General features: G+C 35.6%; 1 protein-coding gene across 1 annotated transcript in view; it reads right to left on the bottom strand.

The window, feature by feature from the left end:
* Window positions 1-17264, bottom strand: part of arid5b (AT-rich interaction domain 5B) — a 115238-nt gene that overhangs the window by 85497 nt on the left and 12477 nt on the right. The window contains exon 3 of the mRNA XM_079851681.1: window positions 14479-14713. Within this exon, the coding sequence (XP_079707807.1) occupies window positions 14479-14713 (235 nt within the window). The remainder of the gene's footprint in view (window positions 1-14478; window positions 14714-17264) is intronic.

Raw genomic sequence — 17264 nt, 5'->3', positions numbered from 1 at the left:
CTTGCTAGCATACATAAATTAAGCAACATTGTGAATGTTGCAATCATTCGAATATTTGGCCTTTAAGTTTCCTAAACCGTGTCATTAGACTAGTTTTGCAATGCCTCCCTAACACGAGTATGCGAGCATGGTGAGATATTTTAATGGCGTCTCTGACTTAAGCGTTCAGCAGTTAGAATGTTTGATTCTTTGATTTCTTTGAATCAGTTCAAACTAAGTGAATCGGTTGAATATTTGTTTTTATCTGCAAATACATTGTGCGTTCTTAGAAGTCTCAGCATGGCATATTTCATACATTAAAATGCTTTTTGTAACAATATACACTACCATTCGAGGAAACAATTTTTGAAAGAAATAAAAACTTTTATTAGGACACATAAATTGATCTAAAGTGCCATTAAAGAAATTAAATAAGGTTAAAAAGATTTCTATTTCAAATATATGCTGAATTTTCTATTAATCCAAGAATCCGGCAACCCCAACCGATTTCAACACTGACAATAAAAAAATGTTTCTTGAGCACCAAATCAGAATTTTAGAATGATTTCTGAAGGATCATGTGACACTGACTAAAGATTGGAGTAATGATGCTGAAAATTCTGTTTAATAGATTAAAATAGAAAACAGTTTTAAATTATAATTATAATAATTTCTCAAAAACAATTACTGTTTATATATATGCGTGCGTGTGTGTGTGTGTGTTGTGTGTGTGTATATATATATATATATATATATATATATATATATATATATATATATATATATATATATATATATATATATATATATATAAAGTAAACAATGTAATTGTATTTTTAATAAAAGTATACAATCTGCAGTCAGACTGTCATAGCATTACCATATGGCTGAAAATAAATAGTGCTAGTACACCGGGTGGTTAAGCCTCAGACACCCACCGTATACTAAGAATACACACTTATGATGTTACTACACAAAACACAATTTAAAGCTAAACCTCTCTAACGTGCGTCCAAGGTCTTTGTGTTCACTAGCTCTGAATGAATAAAACAGATTACTTGTTTTCTAGAGATATATCTTTCATGCGACAGAACAAGCATATTTGTGTGCGACATTCAGCACAATGACGGAGCGAGCCGTTCACGGACTCGTGAACGTGAGGCGTGGGAATTGTATGTGTACTGCACAAATTCTCATGAATTGTTCATATAATGGAACATCTCTCGTACAAAAGCTGCCTCTTTGAGCGGCACGCCAGAATTTATCTCCAGTCGAGTCCAAAACAAAGGAAATAAAGGCACTTTCATCTCTGAAACTCTTAAGCACAACAGGGACACATTAAACATTGCCAGTCTTTGAAAACCAGGAGAAACAGCTGAACATATATAGCTAATTTTGATGAAATAGTAAAACAATATTTAAATCTTTGTGTAATGTTCAGTGTTGGGTACATAGTCCATTACAAATTGCAAATTGCAAACTTTAGTTAGTAACGTGATGAATTACTATTCGTATAAATTACTAAATTGTAATTACAGATTACATTTTAGGTAATGTAATCTGACTACTTTTTGATTACTTTCAGATTACTTTTGGCCTAACTTGTTTATAACATTGATTTGAATCATTTAATCTTGTACCATACTAATAAAAAAATACAAAGAGAAAGAAATATAAACTTTTTTGTTATCGACAAGACAAAGCGCAATAAGCATTACATTAAAGGAACTGAAGAGGGTTTATACATTTATGAAAAGCTTCATTTATTAAATCATAAAAACAATCAAAATAAAAAACTAACTGAAAAAACTACTAAATATTTCATTTGTTTATGCTATGCGACCTTTCAATTTTCCATGTAATCATAGTCGCCTGACTAGTGTCCGATCTGTGTGTGCAATGCCACAAAACTTTTGAGAAAGGGAAATTTAAAAGAGAATCAATGAATTCTGAATAATTCATTTCATGTAATCAATAAAAAAAAACTGTATTATGATTATGAGTATTTAAAAAAGTAATAAAATCTAATTACATAATTATTTATGTAATTCAGATTACATAATTCAGATTACATATAATCAGTTACTACCCAGCACTGATTATGTTATTACATAATAAACCTTAAGTCATTAAATAATTTAGATACTTATGCTACTCTTTCTGATGTTTTAATCAGCTAATGCATTGAATACCATAAAATCCCTGACACAACATCTAGAGCGTAGCTCCCAAGTTTCCATGTACATTCTTTTATTTTAATAACAAATTTCAATATATTAACAGTCAAACACTAGAGACGAAAGACATGTATGTCAAAGCGATTAACTTGCGCTTGTTCACGGGAAACAGCAAATGTCTTCTGGGGAGCCCCACTGGAAACAATGGTGGCACTCATGTGACTCAACACGATGACAATAGCCACAGACAGAGGAAAAGAAGCGCATTACCCAATGAAACTAATTAAAACGCATTTTGAGTGTGACACAAAGGAGGGATTAGATGACAGAGGATAAGAAGATAGTATGCTATCAATGCACTATTGTGCTGATTTCTTCATCTGCAGTCAGCGGTAGACAAGGCCTTTTCAATTACTGTCCAAAGAATTAATCATTCATAATTCTAGGAGCTGTCACAAAGAGCATGCATATTAAGGGATCACAGTCCGTCTTGAACTGCTATGAAGGAATAAAAGCACACTGATATTACAGGCGCACGCTCTCATTTATAGGCAGATGTAAAATAATTAAATGAGGTGGGCAGTTTGAACAAAATGTAGGCCTGTCGCGATTGATTAATCGTATGATCTTGGATATTCGTTTTAATCGTGATTATTTGAGATAACGACAATAATTGTGCAGTTTAAATTTCAATCACATTCTGCAATCCGAATAAAGGGCAAAATTAAGCACTTAAAGAAATGTGTGGTAGGGAGAAGCAGGGGAAAAAACTGTTATAATGTAGTCAAAGGTCTTCTTACATCCGAAATCATGTTATATTATATTATATTATATTATATTGTATTATATTATATTATATTATTTTATATTATATTATTATATTTAGGGCTGTCACGATTCCTAGAGTAAATTCAGAGTACTCGATTTAAAAAAAATCCTTGATTGCAATTTACTCGTGTCGAGTAACCGGAAAAATGGAAAAACCGGAAGTGGCGCATTTCATGTACGATGTATTAAAAGCATTTGAAAAACATAGCCTAGTGCTACTGTGAATTCACAAAGGCATTTATGCCTCAATCAACTCCATCTGTGTTTTGATTATCGTTCTGAATCCGATCCAGATGAGATTTTCTCAGCTTTTTGCTGAAAATGTTGCTTTTTTTTAATGAAACTTTCCCACATTCAAGTGTTGATAAATTTTTTTTTTGATGTTGTTGTTGTTTAAAAGCAGAGGGTTCTTTCTTTTTATATATTTCATGTTCAAATAAACAACAAAATATTTTGGGGGCCATGAAACTTTTGTGTAAATTATCAAAAATGCTGATGCTGGCTGGCAACTGTTTTCAAAAATTCTGGCAGAGAAAGAGTTAAAATATAAATTTCAAACAAAAAGCATAATCGTCATTCATCTGACTGATGCATCGATCCATATCAATGCATCATTACACCCCTATTAAACATATATGTTATTATTCAAGTACAGGAAGGATTCTAATCAAACAGTTTTTGGTCTTGAAACAGAAAACTGACTATAGAAAACGTTTATGCTAACGCTATATTGCCCACAACGTGCACTACTATGTGTAATTAAAAGGGTTCTTACAGCACCAAAACCTTTTCCATTTGAAATAACTCTACCACCATTCCACCCAGCTATACTTTAAGGGGAATCGGTTCATGACTTCTGAAGACTCGAAAGGGTTTAGCTTGATGGATGTTAGACACCACATGTCTAAGAAGTGCCATGTCGACATGTTTAAACTCAAAGAACCACAGTTCGTGCGACGACAAGAAAGAAAACACTAGAGTTCACTAATGGCTGTTATTCAGCAGCACCGACACTCACTGGAGGTTAAAGGTCAAACTGACAACTGCCCTGGGGCAGACGGGGTGAGAGGTGGCTGCTGATTGGCTGTATAAGAAATGTTTTAATGTCCTAAGTGGTCTCAGATCAGCAGTAAAGGGCATCTTTGTTCTACTGTCTCGAAGGGCTTACAGCTAACTTGATAAATCAGTCCAAGAGGGTTTTTCAGTCACTGAAATATCAGTTGACAAGAACGCAGTTCTCTCTGCTTTGAACGCATGCTGCTGTCTTCCTTTTCTGCAAGCTTGTGCAAATCACCTGGGGGTTTGAGAGCAGCCCCCCGAGAGCAATACCACATCCTCTAAAAAAACATCAATGAGGTCAAACTCAACAGTGCAAAGAAAGAAACCCACTTCATCCAAACATTCTGTCATTGTGTGCTCATCCTCATGTCAAACCTGTATTATTTAGAATTTTTTCCATGGGACATAAATGTAGCCGATATATAGCGACCGTTTACATGACAAAAACTTCCGAAAAGTCCCATATGATTTGTACATCATATTTCAAGTGTTCTGAAGTCATACGACAGCTCTGTGTGAGGAACAGACACAAATTTAAGTTCTCCATTTGTGTTCCACAGAAGAAAAAAAGAAAAAAAAAACAAGAACATGTAAATGTAAAACTTTAAGTGTAGTCTATAATGCAACCCGGATATTAACCTAGCATGAAAAGCCTGACATATGAAATATTTCATTATTTTCAAATGAAACAGTTTATTGTACCTTTAGGCAAAATATTACAAATATATATATTTAAAAAGTTTGAGTATCATACGTGATACATTAGGGTTTTGTGGCTCATTCAGGAGAATATGGATCATTTACTCAAGATGGAAAAAACATATACAAAAACAAAATTTGGTGCAGATGTTGTTATTTTATGGCCAAAAATAAGATGAAATTCTGCATGTAATGTAAATCAATGAGATTACAACAGTCTAGCAAACGCATATAAATATCAGTTGTCCCTCTGTATTCCCAATAATCCGTCTTGATGATATTTAAATGCTTAGTTTTAGGATCAAATTTTTTATTGTGGGGGCAAAACCTATAATCCAATTTAATATAATGATGATTGAGAGACGTACAGATAAACGTTCCTCAAATATTTGATACTTTTTCTATTTTAACATGATAAAAAAAAAAGATGTATGGATATCAGTCAAGTAAGTGTTCACGCTGATATACAAGTTATTCTTACATATAGGCGTACTTTACAAAAATCAGTAAAGATTTCACAGTAGTAAGACACGTGTACCACGACCTGAAGGGGAACATTAACAGAATGATGCTAAAAGGCCTTTGATAAAAAAGTATATACTAGACGATAGAACTAGTATAAACTAGACGACAGGAGGCATGTATAATATGTAAAACAGGTTTTTGCCTTAAAAGCCTTAGAAGTTGTGTATCAAATATGATACAGTAGGCTTTATATAAGGTTAAGATCAAATTGAGCGGAATAAATTTGATTAGCAAATAATTAAACCCCTCATGCACACAATATTCAAAGCCATATGACTAAGCAAAATGAATTATCTCTCAAAGGCAAGAGGACACTGCAGCCAAATAGAGCATTAATTAGCCTATGAGATGCAAACCGCACAATGTCTGAGACGTTTAATATTTAAGGAAGGCCTTCTTGAATTTCGCAGCTCCCCCAAGCTTGCTCAACATGAAATGATTGGTTGACGATAATAACAGATTAGTCATCGTGGCTTGGCACCAGACACCACAATAAGCCACATTGTGTTTCCTGACAAACGCAGCCGGCCCCCTCGCTTTAAAATATAAGAATCCACAATAGCTGCCCGGAGGGAGTTACGCACTTCAGAAAAGATCACCACACTGCATTAACATTTATTTGAATTTCCTTCTCCAGGAACAAATGCAGCTGTTTGAGAACATATAATGCAATACTCCTAAAAGACAAATGAACGCTTATTTTCCATCTGTTGTTGGCAACTTTTGTTACGTTTTTCCTCTTTCCGTTGAGCTTCAGGTTGTTGGGGGGGGGGGGGGGGGTTGGAGAGATTTGCTGTTATAGGAGAAGTAATGTTAATAACTTGACTGTTGTTTCAGCCTCTGTAATGGACAGACAATAAAACTATTCATTTCCTCAAAGGTCAGGCCTGGGAGACGTGCGCATTGTTGGACAGTCTGCTGGCAAGGACGCTATCTCACCTCGCATACTTCAGCTCAGGGAGTCTTGCCTTGTGGAAATGACGAATATTGGGCAAAGTTACAAAAACAAATACATATGGACATGATGATTACAGCTCCATTCCCTGTTTTGCGTTTAAAAAAAACGACTCTGCCATTATTAGCAAAGCAACAGGCTTTTTCCATTTCAATTCCCACTTCACAGTTTTGGAAACTTTGGCTCCGGTGCCTGGATTCAGTCAGAGAACAGCGATATAAGAAGATCAGAGAGCTCTAATGGACAATAAGCCCTGTAAACTTCCAGCAGGCTTGCCAGTAAGAAAAACATGATGTTTAGAAAAAACGAAGAAAGAAATAATCGCTGGATTGAGAGCAGAATAAACAGAGCAATCTAATTCAGTTTAAAGAGAGTGAAGCACAGACATTCCTTTCTGTAATGAGGATTATTCAAATATCAAAGCGTCTTTTCATTTGCTTTGGCAAGATGGTGATGCTGTCTTTTTAGAAATAACGTCTAAATTCTTCTGCAAAAATGTATAGCAAATGCTGAAGCAAGTCTCTTTTTCGGCACTCTATGTAAAATATTACAACAATGTACACAGGATGCTCTACATACATAATAATGCATTTTGTTATGTGCGCCTCAAATATAGGACACAATTTCCTGCCCACAATCTCCATGTAGCAACATCATTTGTATTTAGTCCGGAATATATTACTCTGGCTGTGAAAGCTAACGGGTCATCTGTTTTACTCTCCCTGCCAGTGTCAGCACAATGTGGATTGCCTTTTTCAGGACATGAAAATGAAAGTCTCATAGATTCTTGTCACAAATCAACTGTAGAATTAATGTTTTTGACATGAATGTCATTTAGCAGAAAGATTCACGCCAATAACCACAGCGTGCAACGAGCCAAAAGCTGTCTTTAACAGAGATCCACAGAGAAAGAGGCTCCACATACAAATACAGGCAGAAAAGATGAAAAAACATGTCACTTTTAGTGCTGATGGATGGATGGATGGATGGATGGATGGATGGATGGATGGATGGATGGATGGATGGATGGATGGATGGATGGATGGATGGATGGATGGATGGATGGATGGATGGATGGATGGATGGATGGATGGATGGATGGATGGACAGACAAATGTTTCAAAGTGAGATGATGGATAGATAGATAGATAGATAGATAGATAGATAGGTAGATAGGTAGATAGATAGATAGATAGATAGATAGATAGATAGATAGATAGATAGATAGATAGATAGATAGATAGATAGATAGATAGATAGATAGATAGACGAATGGACAAATTAATCAAAGTGGGATGGATGGATGGATGGATGGATGGACAAATGACTCAAAGTGAGATGATAGATAGATAGATAGATAGATAGATAGATAGATAGATAGATAGATAGATAGATAGATAGATAGATAGATAGATAGATAGATAGATAGATAGATAGATAGATAGACGAATGGACAAATTAATCAAAGATGGATGGATGGATGGACGGACAAATGACTCAAAGTGAGATGGATGGATGGATGGATGGATGGACAAATGACTAAAAGTGGGATGGATGGATGGATAGATGGACAAATTAATCAAAGTGGGATAGATAGATAGATAGATAGATAGATAGATAGATAGATAGATAGATAGATAGATAGATAGATAGATAGATAGATAGATAGATAGATGAATGGACAAATTAGTCAAAGTGGGATGGATGGATGGATGGATGGATGGATGGATGGATGGATGGACGGACGGACAAATGACTCAAAGTGAGATGGATGGGTGGATGGATGGATGGACAAATGAATAAAAGTGGGATGGATGCATAGATAGATAGATAGATAGATAGATAGATAGATAGATAGATAGATAGATAGATAGATAGATAGATAGATAGATAGATAGATAGATAGATAGATAGATCAAAGTGGGATGGATGGATGGATGGACGGATGGATGGATGGACAAATGAATCAAAGTGGGATGGATGGACGGACTGACAGATGGATGGATAGATAGGGTAGATAGATGGATGGATGGATAAATTAATCAAAGTGGGATGGATGGATGGATGGACAAATGACTCAAAGTGAGATGGATGGGTGGATGGATGGATGGACAAATGAATAAAAGTGGGATATATGGATGGATGGATGGATGGATAGATGGACAAATGACTCAAAGTGAGATAGATACATACACAAAGACAAACGGACAGGCCAATACATAAATAAATCTTCATTTTATATTGGATATACAGCATTCTGTCACGTTGTTCAGCTCTATTGTTCATTTACGGGGCCTGTAATTGAGCAGGTACTTCACACTAAGTTAATGCAACTTAAGTTTACATTAAGGTAACTCAAACCCAAACTCATCCACCATGAAAGAGTAGTCACTTGAATCACCACCCTCCAGGTGCAGCACAAATGATCTCTCAAACGAAAATACAAGACATTTCCACTTCTCACGCTCCGTGCAAATCAACACCTGATCATCGTAAAGACTCCTCATCCGGCGTTGAGTTACAGTATACTCATTATGCCCCATATCATACACAGATAGCACAACAGGGTGGAGTTCTGATAGTTCACGGTGCATCTGATAACACCCAGCCATTGTTCAAAGACAACGACTCGCTCTTCAGCGGCCTTCTTATATATCATACATATATATCGTATTAGTCCGAGAACCTAAATTGAACCCAGTAACACAAGCGCAGGCTTCTGTGATAGACAGAGTAAACAGACAGATAGCCAGCACCATCCTTCCTGTGACCTGAATGCTTTTGATGTTGGCAGCCAAAGCAGAAATTAGATTAGAAATCGCTACCATCCTCAGAATTAATTTGAGAAATATATCCCAAAGTCAAACTTCATCACTCTGCATAACAAGGCCAGAGGGGAGATATGTTAATTTACGAGATTAAGAATGCATCTAGTCAATTTCAAGTTGTTTTTCCTTTTTTTTTCCCGGTTCAGCTTCAGTGAGAGCCATTAAACCCTTTTCCCTCCATCTAAGACAAATCTGCTTTGAGTTTGTTACTGGGGAAATGAAATGTGACTTAAAAACTAATTGCTGTCACTCGACGCTTGTTTTGCAACCTAAATGAGCACTTGCTACAAGACCGATATATTACAAGATATTAGGCGCTTATTGGGCCTATCTGCAAACTTATTCCAAAATATCTCCTCCGTTAACTGGAAACACGGCCGTGATCCCTTGCACACTCCTGAAATGTGTAGCTGCAGTGAAAGTGATATTTTTGAAAGCCACAAAAAGCATTTAGCTGGAGAGGGCGGAACCAAAACGGAACATCATTAAATCTACAGCACTTTCAAGGGCAGTCCAAAGATCTGCATTATTATTATGCAGCGTCCCAGAGCGCTCTGACAGGAGCCTAATATGGCAGAATCCTTATAGCTATCCTCCCGTTTCCCTCGGGACGCGGCTAAAATTATTGCAGTCCCTCTATCGAAAGCACAGAGCAAAGCAGGACCTTTTAAAACCTAATTATTGCAGGCATCACAAATCAGAACTCAAAGGATATGCCAGATTTCTAGAGCCGTTCACGGATGGCAAAATACATTTGCAATAGAGGTGCTAAACAATGTTTCAATTCATTACAAACATTTTCATTTTTTACATCCCCTCACAATCACAGCCAGTCTTTCGCTGGCTGTCGTCCACATACCAGGCTGTGAAAAACCCTGTTTTAATTATTAATACACTCCCTATTTGTACAGTTGAACAATCTGCTTTTTATTTGATATCAATTACAGCCAAACGGCTTTTTTATTTTACACCAGCAGGAGCACGGTGCTGTTTCAAGAGTGACTGACACAATTTTCATATCACCTGAAGACAGCTTTCCTTCTTAACTTGAGAAAGGGTGCGTTAAACCGCTCCAGGTCAAAGATTAAAACGCACAACATGTCGCTGAATCATTCTCCTCCTCAGCCCAAATTCATTTCATAACCACCTCTGATCTCGTATTAAAAATCAAATGACTTTACTCTGTGACCCCATCATTTATGAAAATGTATTTCGGCTTTCACTAATAACGGACGTTAATGCACAAAGGCCAGTTGATGGGATAGTTCACTCAAAAATGATATTTCTGTGATCATTTACTCACCCTTATGTTGTTCTGAACCTGTGGGATACAAAAGGAGAAATTTTGAAGAATGTCCATGCAATTGCAATGAAAGGGGGATGAAGCTTCAAAAGATTTGTCTGATTCAATTCACAAGTTCAATTCCGCCAAAGCGCTTATAGTCGGCATGAGACAGAAGTTGTGTTTTCTTCGCTATTGTGACGTATATCCAAGTGAAACGAGATGTTTTTTTTTTGTCCATCGTGAATTGATTGGATGGTTGGATCGTTCTGATTTGCTATTGGTCGATCTCATGTGAGTGACAGATGCCATGCCCTGATGCCAGTAAACACATAATCAGAAAATGATGTGCACGGATAATTTAATTATAATAAATCCTGTAAGCTACCATAAAAAATAAGAATTGCTCATTTTTATTTCATGGTGACTAATAACACATTGGAGGATATTATCAGTGAATAATGGCTTAATCTCTGTTTGTCACACAAAGCTATTATATGACTTCATCATAGCTCCAGTCCCTATTCATTGTGATTCCATGAAAATAATAGGCAGTACAGTTCTCAAATTTCACATTTTGTGTTCCATGGAGGGAAGAAATTCATATGGGATTGCAACAATAGAGTGAGTAAGGGTGTGTTCACACTTATAGTTCGGTTCGCTCTTGGTTCGGATCAAAAAAACAAAAAAACATTTAGGCCTAGTCCTGGTCCGCTTAGAGTTCACAACACACAAGGCATAGGGATATGTTCACAACCTGATTGGTCGGCTTTTATTGCGTGTATTTCGTGACGGAACTTACTGAACATCCAAAACAATATTGTGTGCTGGGATAAATGCGCTCGTTATATGTGCATAGCCTACATATGATGGTATTTTGACCAGATGAGAACTCGTGAAGAGCTTATAAAATGTGCAAAGGAGTCAAAACAGCGGCAGGAATCCCTCCATCACACACACAAACGAAAATCTGCTGTGAGGAGACGCTGTTCTGATGCCTATACCGAACTGTGATGGGCAACATCTCGACTATGACGGGGAAAAAAAAGGTATACTTCAGCATTCTGTCCTTTTAAGGGTCGCGTCTTGTGACATCATGTCCTGTTTTTGGTTCGTTTACATGTGTTTGGTCTGTGTTGCGTTCACATTTCACTCCAACCGGACCAGAGTTAGTTTGGAACCGGACCGAGACCCATCTTTTCAGCGGTTTCCGCTTGTTTGTTTGATGGCAGCGTTCACACTTATTCAAATGAACCGCACTAACAGAGCAATCACACCAGAGTTCGTTTTAATCAAACCAAACATGCCAAGTGTGAACACCCTAAATGACAACAAATCCGATACCGGTAAGTACTGAAAAAGCCGCTGTTTCGAAAGTAGTTCTGTGCCAGAATATTCCGCTTACCAAGTGGATCTCGAGGTACTCTCAAGTAAATCCATTTACCATCCTGACAACACAAACACTCTCATATCTACTCATTAAAAAGCGACTTATTAACATTACAAAAATGCGCACGCTCACAATACAGAAAGAAATAATAAGGTTGCAGGACTGACAGCGAATAAATCACAGATCTTTTTGTGCAGCTATTGATTGTCATTCACAGCTGTAGCCTGCACATAAGCAACAGTGACAAAGCATCCATTATTGATTCTTCTATCTCATAGGAACCTCATACATCAGCCCACTTGAGAGCACGTTTGCCTCCACGCTTCCAAACAAAGCAGTATGCAAATTCCAGTAACTGGCAAAGTAAAAAAGATCCATCCACTAGTGCTGCATAATTATTATATAAACCAAATTGAAGGGGGTGATATGTATATTTAGCCCTTCAATGGCTTTTAACCTGCTTGAGAACTGATTCAAATGTTATGCACTGAAAATGGATTTTTCAGGATTCTGCAATATGATTCTGCCTGATACAAAGACAGAGTCTGCAGAATCGTGGAAATCCCTGGTTGGCCTTTCTGACTGCTTGATATAGCTAAAACAATTATCTTGATATTTCCTGCCTTAACGTGATTTTCTATAGTTCTATATGACCTTGATTTTTATGGATTCGTTCTTTCAGTCATGAGAACCATTTCAACCAAACAACCATTGAAGCCAAGCAAATTCAGAAAATCTAGTTTGGAATAATAAAGACACATTTTTCCCACTCTATTTTTCACTAAATTAACAATTACATTTTTATCATTTCCGTTTATATTGACCAATATAATAATACTACTGTAATAACTATAACCAACACCTACATACATTTTTTACTGAAACCTTCTAAATAAAAGTAAGTAAAATGCCACTTTAGTGAAGATTTTTGAATAATGACAAACATATAACTAATCACATAACTAATAACTGTAACTGTTAGCTTTAAAGCTAAAAACTGTGTGTTAAAATCTTACTCCTCAACATTGACGGAATAAACTGCAATAAAATAAAATAAAATAAAAAAACAGGGAAAACAGACCAAAAATATTGATGACTCATCCTGCACTCAGGGGCGTAACCAAATGTTTGTCCAATCAAATGCCCTCTAGAATGAGATCACATGTTTACAACTTAAATTAAACTAAAGACTGAAAAGTCCTTAAATACTGTATTTCCTGCCCAAATTTCCTTAGCTATTTTCTTAACACTTCATTAACACTGAACAAAATAAAAAATGTTTTGTCTAATAACACTTAATAATTAATATTGCATTAAAATCTTTATGATATTCACAGCGAGGCTGAATTTTAAATCACTAGCAAAACCACTGTGAATCACCTAGCCAAAGCCAACATGACATATTTATATGGCACACAACTATATACACAAACTAGTAAAGAACTCTTAGATTACAAAGGTTGCAAATATAACAAATCATGTGATATCACTATGTCAACAGCTAATAAAAGAAACATATGCTTTTTTTATTGTATCTCCTTCATAACACAAAATGGAGTTTGACCCCGTTTTGTTAAGCTATCAAGCACACACGATCATTGCTGTTTATAATACATAAAATATACAAAGTATTTGTTTTTATAAGGGTTTTTGATTGGCAAAATTGAGCTGAAACGAAACGTATAATGCTTTGATAAATCAGATCCTTCAGAGCAATCATGCAGGAAGCGTAATCACGCTGGGTGTGATCCGTCTGCACATTAATGAGCATTTATACACCATATTGTTCCCAGTTAATGAGAGACACAAACAACCAAAGAAGGAAAAAGCACAGAAGGAGATGAATACAGGGGCGACACCCTGCCTGTTTAAACAAGTGTCATTCTCAAACACTTTCTTGTTGTGTCTTGTACAATCGCTTAAGTTTCTACTCACTGTAAAAAAAAATAGGTTTGACGCTCATAAAAAGAAACATTCAAGCCGTGTTATTATCAAAGCCTGCAGGCAGTTGGTCACGACAAACAACACATTATTTTATCAAATGTTACTTTTTGGATGTTTTTGAAAGAAGTCTTTTATGCTCTCCAAGCTTGCATTTATTCGCAATTATTATTGGTGCTAAATTATTCATAATGGCTCTTATTATCAGTGTTGAACAGTTTTTGATGGTTAATATTTTTGTATTTACTGTCACTTTTGATCAATACAATGTGTCCTTGCTGAGTAAAAATATTATTTTTTACTTCCCCCAAACTTTTGAATGATAGAATGTCACAGTTTTCACACACAAAAAAAACATTGATAATAAAAAGAAAAGTTTCTTGAGGACCAAATCAGCATTTCAGAATGATTTCTGAAGGATCATGTGACAATTCAGGATTACCGTCGCAGGAATAAATGACATTATAAAATATATTTAAATAGAAAACTTTTCATTTAAACTGTAATAATATTTCACAATATTATTGTTTTTACTAATCAAATAAATGCAGCCTTGGTGAACATAAAAGACTTCTTTATTACAATCTTGAGTGAGAGTTTGAGATTTGCGCAATTAAACGTTCACAGAAGGTCTTTAGATGTACGTGAATCTTTCTGCATGTTCTTTCAAGAAGAAATGATTGAAATAAAGAAACCAGTCAAAATGAAAAACATTAAGCCTATGGAATCAGAATCACGGATCAGAAACACCAGAACCACTAACCGGAACGTCTCATGTGTGTGAACTGTGAGGTGTGAGAAATCATGCTGTATACCGAGTTCAGCCTTCTCTTTGAGGACGTCCTTGAAGTTGAGGCCGCTGTTGAGCGTGGACTCTCTGTATTTGTGCAGCGCTTCTCTCTGGCCGTTCTTGCCGAGCTCCTTCAGCACGGTGGGTTTCAGGGGTATGGCCCGCAGACCCTTCTTCCAACTCCACAAATCCGCCACTGTCCATTTCACCAGATCCTCCAACTTCACGATGACTTTCTCTGAGACGGCGATAACTTCATCCTGTCAAGACACAAATGCAAAATGAGGAAGGACACAGGTGTGGTAAAAGTGAGTGAAAAAGGAAAAACATGGAAAAATTCCTGATAAAATGAAAACATTCACCAAATTGTGGCCACCAAACTACATGATTGCACTAAACAACCAATTTAAAAAAGGGGTGGGAACCTCATTACTGTGTGTCAAGATTGTAGTCTCTTAAAATATCTGATTTGACCTTGTGGTTTCCCCAAAAATTTAAAATGTATCAATTAATGATTTATGATATTTGCACCCTAACCCTAACTTTCTACTTAAATATATTTTAAAGTGTAACTTATTCCTTATTCAGCATCTTTACTCCAGTCTTCAGTCACATGATCCTTCAGAAATCATTCTAATATGCTAATTTGGTGCTCAAGAAACATTTATTATTATTACCAATGTTTTTGCTGCTTAATATTTTTGTTTAAAACCATAATACACTACCATTCCAAAGTTTGGGGCAAGTTTTAGTTTTTTTAAAGAAATTAATCATTTTATTCAGCAATGATATATTAAATTAATCAAAAGTGGCATATAACAATGTTATAAAAGACTTTGATTTAAAATAAATAAATGATCATTTGAACTCTCTATTCTTTAAAAAAAATAATTATTTAGTTTTTCCACAATAATATTAAGCAGCAAAACTATTTTCAACACTAATAATTTTATTATTATTTAATTGAGCATCAATAATAACTGATAAAAAAAAAAGATGATTTGAGTGCCAAATCATCATATTAGAATGATGCTGAAAATTCAGCTTCGCCATCACAGGAATAAATTACATCTTACAATATATTAAAGATAATTTTTTTATTATTATTATTGTAATAATATTACAAAATATTAATGTTTTACTGTGTGTTTGATCAAATAAATGCAGCCTTGGTGAACATAAGGACTTCTTTCAAAATCTTCAAAATTCTTATTCCAAACTTTTGACCAGTAGTGTATATTTAAAAACTGTTTAAAACGGGATAATTTTTTTTTTTTAATAGCATTTAATTCAACACTTTTTGCTCTGATACCAAAATTGGTACTGAGAACCGAAAATGTTTTACTGGTATTGGTACCGACTACTGAAATTGACAACCCTAGTGTACAGTCCTAAAGATTGGATTTGAAAATTTGGGATAAGAGTGCACAGCCTAGGATAAAAGACAAAAAGCACTGCAACTGCAGTCATTTCTTCCTTTTAATATTCATTTTGCGCAAGTTGCAATTCGAAATGTTGTAATTTGGATTGCAATTCCATTTTAATGCATCACAACATCATTACAATGTCTTTGCCAAGCAGACTTGTTTGCATTATTCGCTTATAAAAGTGAAGTAAGAGCTTTGCTTGTGACCTGGCATGGGATAACAGACCAGTCCCAGTTATACAGGGAATCTGGGGAACAGATGCATTTGTATTTGGCAGAGCCCTGGATCATGCACTTCTGACTGACCGTACAGCATGCTGAGAAAATTCACTGAATGCTTCCTTCGCATTGTTTGGCTTTGTTTCCCCAAGCTTGACCCAATAAAGGCGAGCATAGATCAGAGGGAATACCTGCTCTGCGACACTGGAATATAGTTCATATCTGCTGGATCTGCAGGCAGCAACAACTTTCTGCTGAACAGACCATGTCTAATTACGTCCTCTTTAAGTAGGGCTGTTTCTTTTTAGGTTTCAGATTTTTTTTCTTGGTTCCAAAGAATAGGTCCCATTGTCATGCTGTCATAGGCAAACAATTTATCTCTCGCACAGACAGCGTAATGGGATGAAAATGGAACTTTACTTGAGTGTACTTAACCGTAACATATGAAAAGGTTTATAAAGTTACCAAGAAGGGGGTTTGGCCTTAATAAAAGAAGCTAATGGAAGGATATGAACGCGTTATCTGAGATTTCCTTGCAACAGGGCATACATGCATTCCTCTAGGTTTACATACCATTCCACTGGAACGAATATTGCAGTTAAAACCAGTTGATCTCAACTGGTGGGTTGTGATCCAGAAAAATGGAAAAGCAAGAAGGATAAACCAAGGGAAAAAAAAAAAAACATACTAAATCCAAACAATAAAATGCATCTAACTATAAAATTGTGCATAGTAAGGATGGCATAATTTTTTTTTTTAAATAATGAAAAATCGAAGAGAAATAAAAAAAAAAAAAAAAAATTAAAAAATAAAATAAAATAAAATAAAATAAAATAAAATAAAATAAAATAAAATAAAATAAAATAAAATATTGACATGTCAAGATGTCACTTGTCACTTTGGTTTACTTTTAATTTTGGTGCAGACTGCAGCTTCAATTTAAAATCAGGGTCCTGAAGCAAAACTAGGAGAACCACTAGTTTAAGTTTAAATGACCTTTTCTTCAACCACTACGGGTGTAAATGGAAAACATGCGGCCCTCAAGATTGCACACCTCCAAATGTTTGCAGCAGAAAAATGAATCTAGCCTCTTCATAATGACCATCTGAGCGCAGAGGTATTTGTTTTCACACACCTATAAAACTAAGTGGGTCAAACACTGTTAA

Source organism: Squalius cephalus (assembly GCF_949319135.1).
Source record: "Squalius cephalus genome assembly, chromosome: 19".
NCBI lineage: Eukaryota > Metazoa > Chordata > Actinopteri > Cypriniformes > Leuciscidae > Squalius > Squalius cephalus.
The sequence above is the reverse complement of the archived record's forward strand: the minus strand, read 5'-3'. Positions and strand labels throughout refer to the sequence as shown.